Source organism: Quercus suber, unplaced genomic scaffold (assembly GCF_002906115.3).
Source record: "Quercus suber isolate HL8 unplaced genomic scaffold, Cork oak 2.0 scaffold_781, whole genome shotgun sequence".
NCBI lineage: Eukaryota > Viridiplantae > Streptophyta > Magnoliopsida > Fagales > Fagaceae > Quercus > Quercus suber.
The window spans coordinates 13,715-32,253 of record NW_027070217.1 but is presented as its reverse complement, the minus strand read 5'-3'; the positions used below and the strand labels follow the sequence as shown (position 1 = coordinate 32,253).

Sequence of the window (18,539 nt, the reverse complement as noted above, 5' to 3'; positions counted from 1 at the left end):
CCAATTCATAAAGAGAAAGGTATTTTGACTTTTTGAAAACAAAAATCAATGATGAAATCAGTGAACCTGAACCATCTTATTTAACTGAGGTTCGCAATGACCAGTTTTTGTTTTTTAATGCATACAGTTCAGAACACACTGGGATCTTACAAATATGTCCAAATGCTTTGTCAAAGGAAAATAGAATAGCTTTTTCTAATTTCAACACAGCATCCACAAAGAATAGAAAAGGGAAAAGCCCACGCATCATTTCATATTTAAGAGCTTTTGAAAATAATTGGTGTGGTTTTGGGTGTGTGTTTTGGTGTGTCACTAGAGTTTTCTTTAAAAAAAGAAAAGAAAATGCTCTTGCTAGAATAGAGAAAAAATAGGGTGTTGAAAATGTGATATATAATGTATATACCTTGATTTCTTATTGTAGGTCCCTCCTCTAATGTTTTTAAGAGATACACATCCTTCACACCTACCGCGAAGGACATTAATATATGGAGCGTTTGGCTAAAGAAAGATTTTCTACTAATGTTAACTTTATTTTGTATTCGAATTCCTTTTCTTGTATATTTTGTAAAAGTTATTTGTTAATGCTTAGAGTGTTTAATTTCCTATCTTCAACTTTTGTAATCTTTGGTTTTTTTAAAATTAAATTTCCTGTTCTCCAGTAAGAAGTTGATAGCTAGCTTAAGGAATAAAAAAAGTAATCCTTTTTAAAAAAAAATCTTGATTAAACAATTGATGACTATGAAGATATTAAAACTCCAAGCTAAGTTGCAGTGACATGCATGTCATGCAACAACCATTATTTTGTTCTTTCAAATTAGCTGAACAAGCTCCTAGGTTAATTCAATCTCCCTTAAATTCTACTCAAACCAAAATTAGAAGGAAGACAGAAAAAAAAGGTGAAAAAATACCACACGGTACTTGGACATTTTTCTAGATAGAAGCTTTACTCTGAAATTATGTGCAACGGTTTCAATGTATTCTTCGATATACGTGTGTGACATTAAAAAGATGCTGTGTAAATTGTCATTATATTTCTGCAAAACTAGCTAGGTCCATGCTAAAGTTGTAAAGTACCCAAATGCCCATTAAGAGAATATCTCACCAGTCATTCCACTACATTAAAAAAATCTTGTAACAAATTAAAACAAAAAATCTTGGAACACATTAAAAAAAAAAAAAGGTGAAAGTAATAGACAATCAATTATAATTTGTCACGTAGAATAATTGTTAAAAAACAATAACAATCTTAGTGACAAATTGCTCATTATTTTCACATAAATTCATCATTTTTTCTTCATTATTCATAGTGCATCATATGAACAATCGTAATATCATGGTATTTTAGAAATACTCATATCCCACGCCTATATATAAAGGGAACCAAATTCCATAGAGTGCTCAAAACACTTCACTAAACCAAGCCGTTTTTGCACCTACCTTTCTTTATTTCATAGAGAGCTATAGCTCTCTAACACCAGAAATGACTGATCATGGCCTTGAAGATACCACCCAAAGAAAAAAGTCCAAAGGTGGATGGAATGCTGCCATTTTCATCATTTGTAAGCCAACTAAGCTACTCTTTAATCTTAATTATTAGGTACTCTCAAAGCTTCATATTATTCTTATATATGAGCTTGGTTATTGATTCTTTTTTACTTTGTCTTGCAGTTGTTGAGGTGGCAGAGAGATTCACATTCATTGGCCTGGCCAGTAACCTCATCATGTACCTCACAGATGAGCTCCATGAACCCACCTCCACAGCAGCTAAGAATGTAAACACTTGGGTTGGTGTATCTTGTGTGTTCCCCATTGTTGGAGCCTTCATAGCTGACTCCTATCTAGGACGGTTCAAGACTATCGTTGTGGCTTCCTTCATTTATTGCACAGTAAACTCTTTTAACCTTTTTCTTCTTCCTTGATGAAGTACATGATTTAATTTCCAGTTAATTTAATTGATAAAGTGTTTAATTTGTTGTTCAATAAAACACTATTTAGGTTGAATTCTATTTACACCAACAATCAATTTGTATTTTGACTTGACGATTTCAGTCAATCATCATGAAACAAACGTATGAGTTCAAATCCTAATGAAATTTTAAAAAATAAAAAATAAAAAAATTTTCTCTCTGTGCGCTTACGTGTTCTTCTTCTTCATCTTACATATCATAAATATATATAAACTGTAGCAATTAATATTGATTAAGATAGATAAAGTTTATCACTACACATTTACTCAGAGGCACTATATCCAAGCAACAACCAGTAGCACTATTAACTCTTGCACATGGGCCATCATGTTTGAGGTTCAACAATTTTTTGTTTCTAAGTCATACACGTCTGAACTCATTGGTTGCATTAGCACTGTATCTTTAAAAGCATCCATTAACAAGACAATTCATATTATACTAGCCTTACAAACTCATCTGTTATAAAAAATTTAAGTGATATTTGGGATATTAAAAAATTTATTGTGTAAATCTTACCAATTGACATGTTATCAATAAGAAAAAGTGATTTAAACATTCACTTATTATATTATTTAAGTGGACCTATTAGATTCTTGTTACATCTATTTGTTGTAAGTCTTTTGCAATAATGTTAATAGTAATATTAACATTTTATTTATTTATTTATTATGAACTAAAATAGCATTAATCATATTTTTATCAATAAGAAAAAGTGATTTAAACATTCACTTATTATATTATTTAAGTGGACCTATTAGATTCTTGTTACATCTATTTGTTGTAAGTCTTTTGCAATAATGTTAATAGTAATATTAACATTTTATTTATTTATTTATTATGAACTAAAATAGCATTAATCATATTTATTACCACATCAATTTATAAAATTTTAAAAATTAAATGTATAATAACTTTAATATATATATATAGTTCTTCAGTCCCAACCACATGAGACCCAGGTTGCAAGGAAATCATTGCTCACTTCTAATACATACCATAGCAGGCTAAAATTTGTAGTATTAAATATCTAGGTATAAGAAAAAAAAAATTAAATTTAAACCTAAAACTAGTAACAAATTGAATCATAATTTTTTTAAAAGTAGCAAATTAAATCATAACATTTAATAAATTCAGTAGATCTAAAATTTATAAACCAAATTCTGTGATTTTAAAAAATAACAAATTGATCAATCTCAATCTGTTTAAGTATAAGTGTAGAATGAAATTGTTTTTGAGTTTTAATATAGATGAAGGTTATTTAATTTGCTAATTTTATAAGGTTTAATATGTTACTTTTTGAAGCTACAAGGTTTATTTTATTACTTTTGAAAATTATAAAATTAAATTTGTCACACCCTAAACTAAAAGGTATAAAATATTATTTTTTCAAAATTTATATATATTTTTTGTTGTCACTATGAAGGTGACATATTTTGATTAAGGTACAATAGAAGTAATATTAATAGTGAAACTAAATCCTGGTAAGATAGATGAAATAATGTTATACTATATCATCATAATTACATTAAAAAAAGTTATGAATTTTTTTTTGGTGTGTGTGTGTCTTTTAACATTCATCCAAAAACAAAAAAACACTTGTTCCAAGGGCAGAGATTAAGGGGGTGTTTGGTAGAGTAGTTTGAAAATTGTTGTTTATTGTTTTTTGAAATACGTGTGGGTGAAAAAGTATGTTGAAATGCGTGAAATGCTGTTTAAAAACTAAAAAATGTTGTTTAAAATGGCAAACCAAACGGGGCCTAAGAATTAAAAATATTCAAATACGAATTGCAATGCACACTTTTTAAAAACTCACACTTTTAAAAAATCAAACACTTGCAAATAATTTACCGGGTTAAAACTTTTCGTATATACAAACTGATTGTGGTTGTATGACATATTTTTCCTGGTATTTGTGCCTTGTATAAATTTTTGTGTGCGTAAAATTTACAAAAATATCATTTAATAAAGTATTAAATGCTCCCCAATAGCTCAGAAAAAAAAAAAAAATCATACCAATAGAATATTCTCCTTATTTTCTTTTGAAACCAGACACATATATGTCTTTAAAAAGTAAGTCTAGTTTCACAAAATTTTCCACAATTTTGTCACAACTTTGCTTCGTGGCAACTCATGAATGGTAAAAATAAAATATTGGTTTTATGTGGGTCCATGATTTTACCATTTACAAATCGCCACATAGCAAATTTATGACAAAGTTGTGAAAAAATTTATGTCACTAGACTTATTCGCCTTTAAAAAAGCATTTAATTAGTACAACATTAAATGTGGGTTGCATTACTTGCTTGTGCTTAGCCATATTATAGTGAGTTTTTTGCCTTCAATAAAGTACCATTAATATAAAGAAGGAAGGTTTTTTTGTTTTTATTTTATATTTTTTGGAGAAACAAAAAAAGGAAGTTGAATTATTTGCATGTGTTTAACAAACTTATAGTGATTAGTGAGCTTTAATGGTAAACGTTTGATTATCTATGCACTCTCAATAAAATGAAAAATATGTTGTCTTTGATCATGTTTTTTTGGCTTTTTATGTCTCAGGGAATGGTTTTTCTAATCTTATCAGTCTCGGTAATACCTTGGCATTATCGAAAAGCATTGTTTTTCTTTGCACTTTACATACTAGCAGTTGGTGAAGGTGGGCATAAACCATGTGTACAAACCTTCGCAGCAGACCAATTTGACCAGAACTTGCCCGAGGAAAAGAAGGCCAAGAGCTCATTTTTCAATTGGTGGTTCTTCGGAATAATGGTTGGTGCCACTTCTGCAATAATAGTGGTAGTATACATGGAGGTAAGAAAAAAAAAAANACAGGGCCAATTGTGTGCACCTGTGGGAGAGGGTAGCAAAGCAAAGTAATAACCATATTAATAATAACTAGTTGCAAACTAGAATAAATTTAATAAAACCTTAAATTGATTATGAAATTATATCATTGCATAAATTAATTTAGTCTTTTATGTTAAAATTTGAAAATTAAAAAAAAAAAAAAAAAAAAAAAAAAAAAAAAAAAAAAAAAAACATTGTTTAAACATGCAATGGACTTGCAAAAAATCTACTAGATATGTTTAGATATGGCAAAAATAAAAAACCTAAAAAATTTAGATATAAAAACTTTTGAAACGCCAAAAAATATTAAAGAATCAAAAGATTTACTACCTAGAAATTATTGAAACAAATATGTGTGTGTGTGTGCGCGCACGCGCGCGTGTGTATATGTGTGAAACATAAGAGAAAGATGAGTTCTTGGTCTCCTCTGATTTGTCTATCATCTATGTATGATTTTTCCCTAATGCTAGGGCAGCTTGATAGCATTCCCTTGCGAGGACTTGGTCTCCTCTGATTTACCCTATGCCGTGGGTTGTAGGGAATTTCACCTTTAGATAATAGGTCAATGTCGTTGCTTTCAACTTGTTAAGTGTTAGTCATCCAAGGATGATGTTGTACGTCGATGAGCAATATACCATGAGGAAATCAATCTCCTTAGAGACTTGTGCTAGATAAGTAACTGCAACTATGGTTAGTTTAACAACACCTTTGGGAATGACCTTGTCCCTAGTGAAACTTACCAATGGGGAGGTGAATGGTCGAAGCCTTTTTTTTCTTAGCTTCATCTGTTGGAAGGCTGGTAGATAGATGATGTTTGTTAAGCTTCCATTGTCCACTAGCACTCAATGAATGCTGAATTCTTCCATTTTAAGCACTATCACTAGTGGATCGTCATGGAGCTGTCTAACGCTGCGAGTGTCCCTTTCAAAAAAGATGATGTTCGGTTCACTGCACCTAGGTGTTCTTGAAGGTGGGAACTACAAATGGGCGCTGTTCACTTCCCTTGTATACGCCTTATTCAATGACTTAGAGGATTCTCCTGCTCAATCCTTTTGAAATCATCCTTATTTTTCTTATGGGGCCTTGTTGCCCACCATCTTTGCTTCCCTCTTTTTCTCGTCCCTCTATTGTGGTCTATATGGCTCCATTTTTGGAACAAATTTCTATAATTTTCTTTAACGAATCAAAGTTTCTACTAGGTCCTTTAGATGTCTGCATTTGTTAGTGCAATGTCTATGGTCCTAGTGGAAACTATAGTACTTGCTTTTGTCTCTTACTTATTGCAGAAAAGGTTCATCCTTTATCTGCATAAGTACTTACTCAATTGGCATCACTAGGGGAGTGAAGTTAGTGAACTTAGGCCTTCGATCTGGGAGGTTCCTCTTTTTGTCCGCTGTGTGTCCAGTGCTTCGTACTTCCTTTTTCCTGTCAAGGTTATGGCTAGTTCCTTCATCCCACTTCCTTTTGGTCATCACTCCTTTAGCGGTCATTGCATCCTCTACATTCATTGAGAAAAAGAAATCTCCTAATAGTAATCCTTCTTGGAAGGTGGTCAGGATGATTTAATCTTCCACTTTGTCCACTAGAAGTAACTCTTTATTGAAGCACATCAAGTATTGTCTCAACAATTCTCCTCTGCTTGGTGGATGTTGAGAAGATGCTCAGTTGGCTTCTTATGTTGTTACCCTCCAATGAAGTGAGGAACAAAACCCTTGCTGAGCTGCTTGAAGTTTACAACAGTACCTGAGGGTAACTTGCTGAACCACACCATAGCTGCGCCCTTCAGTGTTGTTAGGAAGGCCCTGCACATTACTTCATCTAGGGTCATCTGCGAAAGCATCAAAGTCTTGAACGACTTGATGTGATTTAAGGGATCTCTTGAATCGTCAAATGACTCCAACTGGGGAAGGCGAAACTTTGGTGGGACAGGGCTATTCAACACTTCAGTGGTGAATCCGTCCTTCGAATTATTCCTTCCAAGTTCTCTACAACTCTGTCTTTTACTACATTCCTGAGCTCGTCCATCTCCCTCCTCATGTTACAAAGCTTGTTTTCCATCCTGGATGAGTTTTCTTCTAACACTCTTGTCCTCCTATTGGCCTGGCTATCTGATTCTTCCTTATTATGGTTTCCTTCGATCCTCTCGCATTCTTTTTCATTCTGGTTTTCAACAGTCCATTATCTTTCCTCGTTACAAGATTCAACGGCTCTCTTTAGCTCTTCATTCTGGTGAGTCAATTCCTCCACACTAGTTGCTAAGGCTTAAATTTGTTATGCAGCTTGTTCGGTATCCATCTTGTGCTACAAGGTTCTCTTTTGTCACATAGGGAAGACAGCTTGAATGATTAGTGTTCCCCATAAATGGTGCCAAACTGATGATGCGAAAAATCATCAGTTGAGCTCGTCATCTCAGTTGATGGACAATCCTATGGTTGGTCATGTCTCTGAGGTAAACTTATGATAAAGTTTTGGAAAGAAATGGAATACATCGGTATGGTATTTGCAAAAAAACACTTCAATGCTTAAGTCAGAAAGGGAGAAAGTTGTTTAGAGAGAAATTGACTTGTAGTGATTTTTTGGTTGAGTATTTGTGTGTACTTTATTTTTTTTTTTTTTTTTTTTTTTTTTTTTTTTTTTTTTTTAATTATCAAATTTTAACATAAAAGACTAAATTAATTTATGCAATGATATAATTTCATAATCAATTTAAGGTTTTATTAAATTTATTCTAGTTTGCAACTAGTTATTATTAATATGGTTATTACTTTGCTTTGCTACCCTCTCCCACAGGTGCACACAATTGGCCCTGTGTTTTCTACATGGCTTTTAACCAGCGCATGTCACTTGTCACCTCACAAAATGGAATTATCAAAATCACAATGAGTTGGGTCCCACATGTAAAGTGGGTTCCAAGTATTCGCACTGTGTATGTGACGGAAGCATGCAAATAAGTTCAAGGAAAAGCTCGATTTCACACCTATGTTAAGTTGTGTTTGATAAAATACACAACAATTCAAAGATGTTGAACCTATGTGAAAGTAATGTTATTTTCGTTACAAATTAACAATTAAGTAATGATGTGAAATTGAGTATGTTTGTAGAATTGTGGGAAAATCTAGTGTCTATTTGGCTTGAACTAGGAATGACAATTTAAACCTGGACTTGTGAGTACCCACCTCACCCATCCTTAATGGAAGGGTTTTATCTGCCCTGCATAACAAATGGGGTGGGGATGGGGGTTAACATTTTCTCCCACACCCGCCTTGCACCCGCTGTAGGCACTGTAGACTCCGCATTTTGTATTCGTTAATGAATTTTGGTCCTCGGCCCCAATGATGAGCTTGACATATGTTAGCCAAGGGTAATTAAAGAGTTCACAATAGTCTAGAAGTAATCACAACTCAGAAATGCTCAAACCGCTTTGAAATCAATATTCGAAAATGACATTTGCTCACTTTTTTGATCATAACTGTTGATCCACAAAGAATTTTTGAGTGATGCTTATTTTATTGGAAAGTAGACATCTTGAGCTTCAATTTGAACACATATTTTGCCTAATTTGGACTTATATTGAGTAATTTATGACAATTTGAAGTTGGGCTAACTAGGTAGTCCGATTTTCTGGGTTTTAAAACTTCATTTTAAGGGCCCAAAACATCATGCTTTGATATGGGCCGGCCTATAGCCCCTTGAAGCATCCAAATGTTGGAAAAACTGGTTTTTCATTTCATACAAAACCCACAGTGGAAGCAACATAAGGATCTACTTCATTCATGAAAGATAACATAGAACTTTGAATTCTAGACCAAAGAAAAGAAAGCGTACCTTAATGCAGTGAAATTCATTAAAAAAAAAAAAAAACACTTGAGAATACCTTCAATATTCATCCCAAATCCACATGGTGCCCAAGATGAGTGGTCTCTCAATCAATTCTTGTGTACATTGATTTTCCATTGGAAAAGTGTATTTCCAAGATTCTATAGAGAAAAACTATTTTCTCTTCTTTTAATCATATGTACATATTAACTACTTAGTAGTTACTTTATTTAATAACTCTTATTAAATAAAAAATGATTATCTAATTGGGTTAGCCTTTTGGGCTAGTCCAATTGGGCTTAAGTGTGTGGCTTGGGATGGGACCAAAGGGACTAATAAGGCTTTAACTCCAATGGGCCTCAGACTTATCTGCCAACTCTTGACAAGCCCAAAGTTACTATTAATTATATAACAAGTAACACTTTGGAAATATAATTGCACTCTAGGCCTAATTAATAAATTATTTCCCAAAACTCTAATATGATATCAGTTGAACCTTCCATGAAATATCCATAGTGAACAAAGTCATAATAAAATGTCACTTTTTAAACAACTATTTTATTCCTTGAGTACCCAGTTTAATATTTTAGTTATTCATATTTATGAAATCTAATTTCATTAAATATTAACTTTAGTAACTCTTTACCAAAGTGGCCGGCCTTGAATAACCAGTTCCCATTAAACTTATCTCAAAGAGATATTTCGTATCTTTATAGAGAGAGATTAGGGATTCCATTTTGATAATATGTGTTCCCTCGACACTATGTGTGCTTACCCAACATACTAAGGTTTTGACTGCTAAACTAGATCTCACTCTTGATATATCAAAGTAACCTAAATTTCATGATTAGGTTTACTATCCTGTCAGGATTGAGAGTCTATGAAATTAGAAGTCATGAGATTACTTATTCATTTGACAGTTGTTAATTGAATAATTAATCTTTCAGCGGTCTAGTTCAATATGTTTTACACACTTAAGACATAACAACACATCAACTAGAAGTCTCCATTTCCATTATCAAGACAAATCATCTTAGTTGGTGTGTTATAGTTTTGCAGATGAAACGCCCAATTTCATCATCAACTACAAACTATATTTTGAGTTTACAAGGAACTTGTGATTTATATTTTCTGTAACTAAATCACTTAAATCACATACAATGCATCTTACGAACTATGATCATGTCACATTAGTTCATTTATAAATAGTCTCATTTAATAAAATAGTTTAATTATTTATAACATGCCAATAAATTGGATTTTAGGGCACCCTAACACCAAAGACAATTAAAAAGCCCTAGAAAACCTAATTTTAACTTATAAATACTCATCCTATGCCTCCAATCAAAACCCTAGCTAGAGAGAGTGATTTTTAGTCTCCACCTTCTCTAAAACCTTTTTTTCTCTTTTCAAAACTAGAGGGCAGCCCCTTAGCACGTTTTTTAATCATTAAAAAAAGCTCTCTTTAGTTAGTTCTAAGGTAGATAATTTGTTTTCAAAATTGTTTTCTAAAAGCTTTTTCAAAACCTTTTGTTCTTGAGTTGTGATTACTAACAAATATTGTGTTCTTTGATCATCTTTGTCTTCTCCATTGAACCCTTGTGATTGTAGGCACTGAGGAGCCGGCTAAATAACATCAAATCTATGATTCTAAAGCCAAGTGAGTCTCTTTTCCATAATTTACTGTTAGGTTCTAAGGTCTTAGGATTTTATGTATTTAGAACTCTAATTTGTAATGTTGGCAAACCTTGATCAAAACATTGTATGGTGTCTTCTTTAGACTTGCTCAAAGTTGGTTTAATATTGTAAAGTTGGAATCGAGTGGCTGCAGAAGTATTTGGGACTCTCGGCCTAGCTCGATCGATCGAAGAATAGACTCGATCGATCGAAAATCGCACAGGTTGAATTTTCTGCAGAATTTCCAACTCAGCCCTACTTCATTAAACGTTTAGGGTTTTATGTTTTTACCCTAGGTATATAAATAAAACCCTAGCCACGTTTTTGGAGGTAGCCCATATTGTATTGTTGCTCATACATTGCTGTTTTGTGTGAATCTCGTGTGAGATCTTTGAGGAGCTTTCCTTTACACAAAACTTAGGGTTTTCATGGTGGAGATTATTTCAACATCTTGTCCGTGGATTCGGAGCCTGCGCGTGGTCGTGTCAGGAAGTTCTACTGGTGGGTAGCATTAGGAAGTCGAGCGGGGAGCTTGTAGTCCTTTTGTACGAACTTCAATTCTTTCATAGTGAATTCAGGTTAGCCTTGAGGATCGGTGGGTCAAATCCTCCCCAGGTTTTTTCCGTGTGGTTTCCTGGGTGATCATATCTTGTGTTATTTATTTTCCGCTGCATTATATCTTGATATGATTGTTTGGATTGTTTTAACCTAGAATTGCTTAATTTGACTAAGTAACAACTTGGCTAATTAATCTAGGCTACGCAATCTGTGTGTTTTAAGGGGTCTAAAACCGTTCATTTACCACCTTGTTTAATATGATTCACATGATTTTCTTGATATAGTTTCACATGATTTTAGGTTGTTTATAATCTATTCTTGTTGTCCTTAGTTTGTTATTTTGGTTTCATGTAAAGTAACATGTATGCTTATTTTGTGTAGTTTAGTTTAGTTATTTGTTTTGTTTCATGTTTAATTGTTTATGTTGATGCTTTGTGTTTTTGTTTTATGTTAGTTTAGTTTTTAGGGTTTCTAACATGCTTGTTTTATCTCATATATTATATCTTTGTTTGATTGAATCTCTAAAAAAGTAATTTTTTTAATCTATGTTAAAGGATGCATGTACATCATCGAGTATGCGTGTGCTTGGTTCAACCATGCGTACGCATAGTTAAGTATGCACGCGCACCCCGAATCCAGATTATGGCAAAATCTTGTTTTAATTTGTTTTAATCATTTTTTACATAATCTTTGATTCTATTTGACTCTATTTTAGGTTAATTATTTAGGTTTAATTATTGTCCATGTTTGTTTTAGTATTTTTGCCCTGTTTAGTCTATTTGATATTATTTCCTTGTGTGTTTTATTTAATTGTTAACTTGCCATGTTTAATTTATTTTGTTTGATTATGTTTTATTTATTTCCTTTTATATTGTGATATGTTTTTAACATGTTGTATGTGTTTTTTACTTAAATTGCATGATGTATGTTTAGGTTAACGATTTGGGCTCTCTTAATAAACTCTTCAATTAAATATGGCCTAGCAACACATAATGGAGGCCGGCTAACAAGCCGAGCAGTCTTGGGTTCTTAACATCTTCCTAAGTCGTACCCAAACTCCGGAATCATAATTTGGTACGTAGATTCATGTGTGTAAGTGACTGGCCCAAAGGGCCCAATATGGTTCCAAGACCTAATCTTGGTGGCGACTCCATTAGTTGACAGTGGTGACTCCATTGGGGATAGAGATGAAGTTAAACTCCAACGTCCTGTTAGGCCATAATTAAATAAAGATTTTATTAATTAAGCCCAATCCTTTTTTTTTTTCACACACATGCACTTTGTACCCATGTAACCATGGTTGGTGATGTGTGGGAAGATGAGTACGCTCCATGCAGGCCAAAGTCTTTCAAAGTTCATCCCACCAACTCACAATTTGTGCCATTGCCTATGATAGGCTTTGAGTACGTAACGGTTTGCCACCAATCCACAAAGGTCCATTTAGGCTCTCGGTTGGATTCATGGCCCACCTAGTTGTGAGTGACATACTGATCTGTCCCTTTACCTTTAAGGAGCTTACCCACACGTAGATGAACTTACATGACTCCTAGAGAATTACTAAAATACGAAGTCTGAGGACATGCCGCAACAAAAGGATGGTCCCCTATGCATATGCATTCTTTTTCTGGAGATGGAAAAAAAAAAAAAAAGAAGTACCCGTATCATGGTGAACCTCTCCTTGTGATCGGGATGAGATAGATGCCTCCTGGCTGGGGGGCGGATCGAATTGGAGTTTCCTTAGGTGCCACAAACCTACAGTTATCCTTAAACTTCCGTGCTTGGTGGAGAAGAAGCAAACAAAGGTACGCTCGCTTGCTATCTGTTCTCTGCCGCAAACTGGGATCGCTCGCCAGCTAGGTCAGATTGGAGCAAGATTTTTTTAGAACTTATTACCCAAATTCGGGGACAAGGGGCGGAATGACCTCTCGATCTACTTACTGCAGCCCAAGAATAAAAACGTCGTCTAGGCATTCCCTGTTGCTCCGATCTCCTACGCCTAGGACATTGTCTAGGCAAGAGCCATAATTAGTTGATATTTCCATTTGGTTGTTTTTTTTTGTTGTTGTTAATAGCAAGACCCAGCCAGATGATGTCTGCTGGTTGGTAGTGAGAGGACTTTTAGTACCTGCATACCCAAAAGGGGGCGCCGATAAAAAACAATCATTTGTTTTTGTTCTTGCTCTCCCTTAGCAGCGGGGAAAGAGTCTATCTATCTGCCTAGCTTTGGTAGATTTCCTCTAACGCAATCCACATAAATTTCACAAATCCCTTGGTGGATAAGTCCGACGACTCAGCAGCAGTGTGGAATTGAGTTTCCTCGTCTGGTGGATCGAGATTTATTAGTTAGGGCGGTAAATACATACCAAAAGGTTTGAAGAAGGAACGCGCATAAGAGTATATAACCAACCCACCCTTCTGTATAATGTGTATAATGTATAACCTATTCACATTAGTGAAGCAACTGGATGCATAAGGGAAGTGCACGTTTGTGAGACCTTAGTCAGGATGCATAAGAAGTCAACCTACGAGCACGGAAGGGCATGGTATCGTTGCCCCTCTCTATCTAAGTAAGGTAAAGTCTCTGCTTCAGCTAGAATGTAAGGAAATGGAAAGAAGCACGGAAAAGGGTCAAAACGCGGTTGTTAGCATCGAGGAGAGCGTCATCGATGAGAAAGTGGGAGTTCAGACTTGGCAAACGAGCTCTTTCCCACGGGGAGGAAAGCGGGGGCAGGCAGATTCTCCCTAATATAATAAATAGAGGATATGGGCCTTTTGGGGGGGAGAAAGGGCAAAACATCAGGTCCATCCTTTTTCATTGAATGTCCCGAGCCCGATTTAGAGAAAGAACTTTTACTTTGCTGCAAGGCCGGGGAGAACCATTCAAACGCAGAGATGGTGATGGCTCTGCTGCGATAGAGTATGAGGGAGAATCCATAGACAGCTGGTCGTTACTAGAAGATGATAAAGATGCAGGCTGCTCTTTTTATTTATTAGAAGAGCGAGGTGCAAGCTTCTGACGTATCTGGGCAGGTATATGAGCAGGAGAACTTTTGATCAATTCCATGAGTGGCTGTAAACTGATCGAAAGCTGATGAGACAAATCCCTCCCCCCCCCCTGAATCTTAGTGCAAAACTGGAATCCGATGACAAAAGAAGAAATTCTCAACCTTAAGCTTTAAAAAGCCAAAAGCACTGAAGTACCCCTATCTAGTAAGGTTTGTGCTTAATGCATTTTTTTTTATAACGAAATACATCATCCATAAACGAGCTTTGAACTAACCCCCTATGAATTAGTTCTAAGAAAGGAATGCGATAACCAAAGAAAGAAGAAAGAGTCAATGGGCCCCATACATCAGAATGCAAAAGGGCTAATGGAATTGAAATAATCAGAAGAGTGGAATTCGTAGGTGTTGCCCGTGTTTGGCCAGCTGGTAGCTAAACCAAGAAGAGAATAAAGAACTAATGGATGCAGGAAGCAATTGAAAGCGTTCTTGTTTGTGTTCCATGTAGTCAAAGACCTAACAACCAACAAGAAGACCTTTAAAAGCCTTTAGTTGCCTAAGATCAGGAAGCTCTTTGTTATGAAGAAGCCACACAAATAAATCAGAGGAAAATCAAGGCATAAGCATATATGGGTTGGCTACGGGCGGCACCCTATAGCTATGACATTATGCGTGTGTAGATCCTTGACAACACAGAGGAAGTCGGAGTAAAGATGGCATAGCTTTGGCGATCATCAAAAAGTTGTCCAACCGATCAAATCTTTTGAGAGACTGACTTTAGGAAGCAACATAGCATCATTGAGATGAGGAACATTGCCAGAACGAGATGATAAAGAGATCGTACCAATGTCTGAAATAAAGAGTGGGGTGTGGTCATTGGTGAAGACGACACTTTTGCTTTGGTACGGTGAGGATGAGACAAATGCAGCCAGATTGCTCGTCATATGATGGGTAGCCCCAGTGTAAATGTAAAAAACAATTTCTAATCTAGCTTGGAAGATGAATACATAATACCCACGTGATGAGTTGTTTGATGCGGATCAAAACTCGAGTTGTAACGCTGTGGACATATGATAGCCATGTCTCCAGAGAGAAAAAAAGTATACATACCCAAGTGAATCATAGAGGAGAACCCAAGAGACTCCCATAGGGTTGCTTCTGCTGTTGATAAGAAGACCGGTGCTTTAGGTTATGAAACTAAGGCCACTTACTTTATTATTATTTTTAATATACTTCCCATAGATTTGTTGGGAAATTTATGTCGCCATAGATCTTTGAACCGTTTCTGGGCACTGCACTTGAACCACCGATGCACGAACTGGTACCGTTTTTGTTAGTCACACAGTTACGGTTGCTGTGAGAGTAGCGTGGTAGGGAGCACAAGCACACTTGACAGGAGATAGACACAGGCGGTAGAGAGAGAAAGAAAGGCAAGCCCCTAATTCAAAATATAGTGTGAGGGGGACAGAGCTTCCATTTCCAGATACAATCCTCCGCCTCAAGGCGTTCTTTTTTTTAAGGAATCTGTCAATCGGAGGAGCGTAACCAAGTTTCAAAGCTCAAAGCCCTGCAAGGGATGTGAAGCCCTTCTCAATGTCTTCCACTCATCCAGTGGATCCAGGAGGCAAGGGGAGTTCGTTGATTGAATCCAATCCCATCAAGCATAGACGGGTAGAGTTCACTCATCCGGTAGTGAGGGGAAGATGAACAATGAAGCTATAGCTGCTCACCTTTCCCGCTATCTGCCTTTAAGTGATAGGGGAGCTAACAGCCCACCAACAAATCTTTCTTTCTCACCCCACTGTAAGCGCTTCAGTCTTTGAAGCTCCTTTATCCGTGCTTTTGCCGATCTCTAGAAAAAGAAGTTCCTTCCTTTCGGTTCAGGTCTTTCCGAACCAAGGACTTCATTCATTGAAGCCCTTACAAATTTTATTGATGAGAGCGGTAGCCTTTTCCCAGTTGGTCTAGCCAAGCCCAAGTCCCTTTACTTTAGTTTCACTTTCTGATTAAGACCCTGATGAAAATCCTCTCAAATCCTCCAGTGCCCCTATGATCTTTCATTTCAGATGCTAATTCTAGAGACTTATTATGTTATCAAAGTCTCCAACAGTTGCTGCTGAGTCATACCCTTCCGGGGGTTCAAATCGGACCGCAGGAGGGGATGGATAAAGGAATTATTCCTATCTCATAAAAAGTGCCCCGTAGGGCCTTAAAGGGGATCTTACCTAGGGCGGAGATTTAAGAAAGAAAGGAAGTAATCTGTCTCCCCTTGAATGGTAGCCCTTGCGGGGATTAAAGAGATATCGCCGCAGGGTAGGAGTTAAGGGGGGAGTAGTTATCCAAAAGAAATGGAAAATCGGCTGTTTTCGAAGAATCAGGACCATTGATCGGCGAAGAGGTAGCGGGAAATTAGTACCATCGGGGAATAAGTAGTGATTTAGCCCATTACTCCTGACACTTGAGGTGTGGGATGCCACATGAGGTAAGGTACATCTAATGAAAGTATTTTCGAAGGGAAAGGAAATGCCCGCTTTTTCTTTCCTATAGTAGAGGAAGGGTACTTAACTCAATTAAAAGGAGGAAGGGACCATGCAGAGTAGTACGGAAGGGGGGGCCTCTTCAGAGGTAGTGAAACCAATTATTTCAGTGAGGCAAGAGAGGCAATGAGAATTGTTTTAGGACCACATACCTTATTTGATTGAGACCCCGAGGGAGAAGCGAAAGGAAGAAGCTTGATTTCCTGTGTATTCCCAGGGGGCTACATAAAGAGATGGATTTATTCCCATAAGCTCAATTGATTGCTTAATTCCCAGTCTTTTCGTTCAATTCAATCTCCACTATAGGCAACAGCGGATTTAAAGATAAACTACGGCTACGGCGACTTCGCTCGTTGCTTTTTGGCCGTATCTTGCGGCTCCCCATAAATGCTCGGTTTGACCAGTAAGATCAGTACATATCGGTTATTTCCCAAGATTGCCTTCACTGGTTGAACTAGACGCTTTTATTTGCAGTCTCTAACTCCGATAATATTCGATCCGGGTGAAGGGATTTTCTTATTTCGATTGGATGAGCCGCCCCGCGAGGCAAATAACCTTCGTTCTGGTGTTGCTTGCCCATGAGGTGTTCAATTCATAGAGCATGATTGGGAGTGTCCATCTGATATTTTAAATAATCTGCAAAGGAGGGCGAATTACCAGCCAATTTCTGTCTGTCCAACAAAAGGAGGGGATCTCCCCTAAAAGGTATGGCATATGATCGAATAGGTGGACGCCTATCTCCTTCTCCAACTACTAGAGGTGCTGCGGCCAGCTGTATTTCTCGAATATCTGCTTGAAGTGAGAACTCCTAGCCACTGGCTATAGCTGATGAGTTGCAGCACATGAATGAAGGTGGGATTAGAATGGATTGATAGAGTGATCTGGAGCATTATAAGATCCCTGGTTCCACCACCCGTATGAGACTCGACGTCGATCAGCTACTTCGATCGATGAGGGTGCTTTCTCTCCCTCCCCTGAGGTTGAGGTACAATAATGGACTCCATGGGGATTACAACAACCCATATGTCTTCTATAATCGATATGCCTCAAACAAGGAATGCCAGCGGATGAAGGGAGGATGATTTCGGTGGCTGCAGACCTTCACGTCCGATGATCGAAGGAAATTATGGGGGGGATGCATAGAACTGATATGCCCGTAGGGAGGTATGGCTTTTAAAGACTCTGGGAATCAACCTATTGATTGGATGGGGGGAATGGATAACAGAAGATAGGGGTTATCCGCCTCATCAACCAAATGATGGCTGGTGCAAGGCCAATCATCGGGAGCATTAACAACCCATATGAGGTACACGGACGTCGAAAGAGGAATGTCTCGACCGGTACCCCGCCCGCGTTATAAGTGAGAAATATGGGGTGATGCAGGATCAAACAAGGACAGGAAGTTAAGCTCACCCAGGAGATAAGGCCAATAAACAACCCAAATTCCTGCCTCCAGTCCAGACGAGCAAAGGAAGATATTTGATTCAAGGAGGGAAGTTCATAACTTATGCCCCAGGTACCACCTCCCAATTATCCACCGAGTTTAAGCATAGCAGATTGAGGGAAGAAGATAGGTATGAATTAAGGCTCATCTTGAAGCGCTAAAACATAGGTTTTGAATGATGACATGTACTTCAGGTTTTTCTATCCATTAATTAGGGCTAAGTTTCGGTAAGCATTACTTTAGCAAGTAATCCGTTGCTTGTTCTCAGTCGGCGAAGCCTCAGACCTCACATCCGGAGTTCTTTATATTTCATGCTTCCACCTTCCGGCCTACTACTTGGTTTCTTGTTCCTCGCCTTCCTAGCTTTCCTCTCTCTAGGTTTCCTCGACCTTTCACTTTCAACTGAATATCCTCTCCTTCGGTTAGCTATGTTAGAATGAGTTAAGGAAGCGCGTGCACGCACGAGACTATTCTATTCTACGGACTTGATTGCAGTGTACTCTTTCTAATAAAAGATAGAGAAAAGAAGAAAGAGAAACCCTACTTATCATCAAGTCGTAATTAAGAGCCTGCTAGCTATTTGACTCCAAAGCTTGAAAGAGCTTGACGGATATCTTTCTTTTTTTCCGTGAAAAGACTAGCGCAGCAGAAAGCTTTATGAGAAAACTCCTTTCTTTTCTACGCTACGAGATTT

General features: G+C 36.8%; 2 protein-coding genes across 2 annotated transcripts; one reads left to right on the top strand and one right to left on the bottom strand.

Annotated features, from left to right (window-relative positions):
- The first annotated feature begins 1,415 nt into the window (after positions 1 to 1,415).
- On the top strand, positions 1,416 to 5,365 carry LOC111984333 (protein NRT1/ PTR FAMILY 5.4). The gene is made up of 4 exons (XM_065767174.1): positions 1,416 to 1,559; positions 1,669 to 1,886; positions 4,524 to 4,775; positions 5,282 to 5,365. Exons 1-4 carry the CDS (start codon positions 1,481 to 1,483, stop codon positions 5,363 to 5,365), a joined length of 633 nt encoding a protein of 210 aa, XP_065623246.1. The 5' UTR covers positions 1,416 to 1,480.
- Positions 5,366 to 12,523: 7,158 nt separating this feature from the next.
- On the bottom strand, positions 12,524 to 13,252 carry LOC136064849 (uncharacterized). The gene is given in 6 exon segments (XM_065767173.1): positions 12,524 to 12,606; positions 12,609 to 12,680; positions 12,683 to 12,858; positions 12,936 to 13,008; positions 13,114 to 13,183; positions 13,226 to 13,252. Coding segments are annotated over 6 exon segments (501 nt in total).
- Between the last annotated feature and the right edge of the window lie 5,287 nt (positions 13,253 to 18,539).

Coding starts and splice junctions, on each gene's coding strand:
- LOC111984333 (XM_065767174.1), top strand. CDS start 1,481: ATGACTGATCATGGCCTTGAAGATACCACCCAAAGAAAAAAGTCCAAA. Junction 1,887..4,523: donor CTTCCTTCATTTATTGCACA/GTAAACTCTTTT, acceptor TTTATGTCTCAG/GGAATGGTTTTTCTAATCTT. Junction 4,776..5,281: donor TAGTGGTAGTATACATGGAG/GTAAGAAAAAAA, acceptor CCCTAATGCTAG/GGCAGCTTGATAGCATTCCC.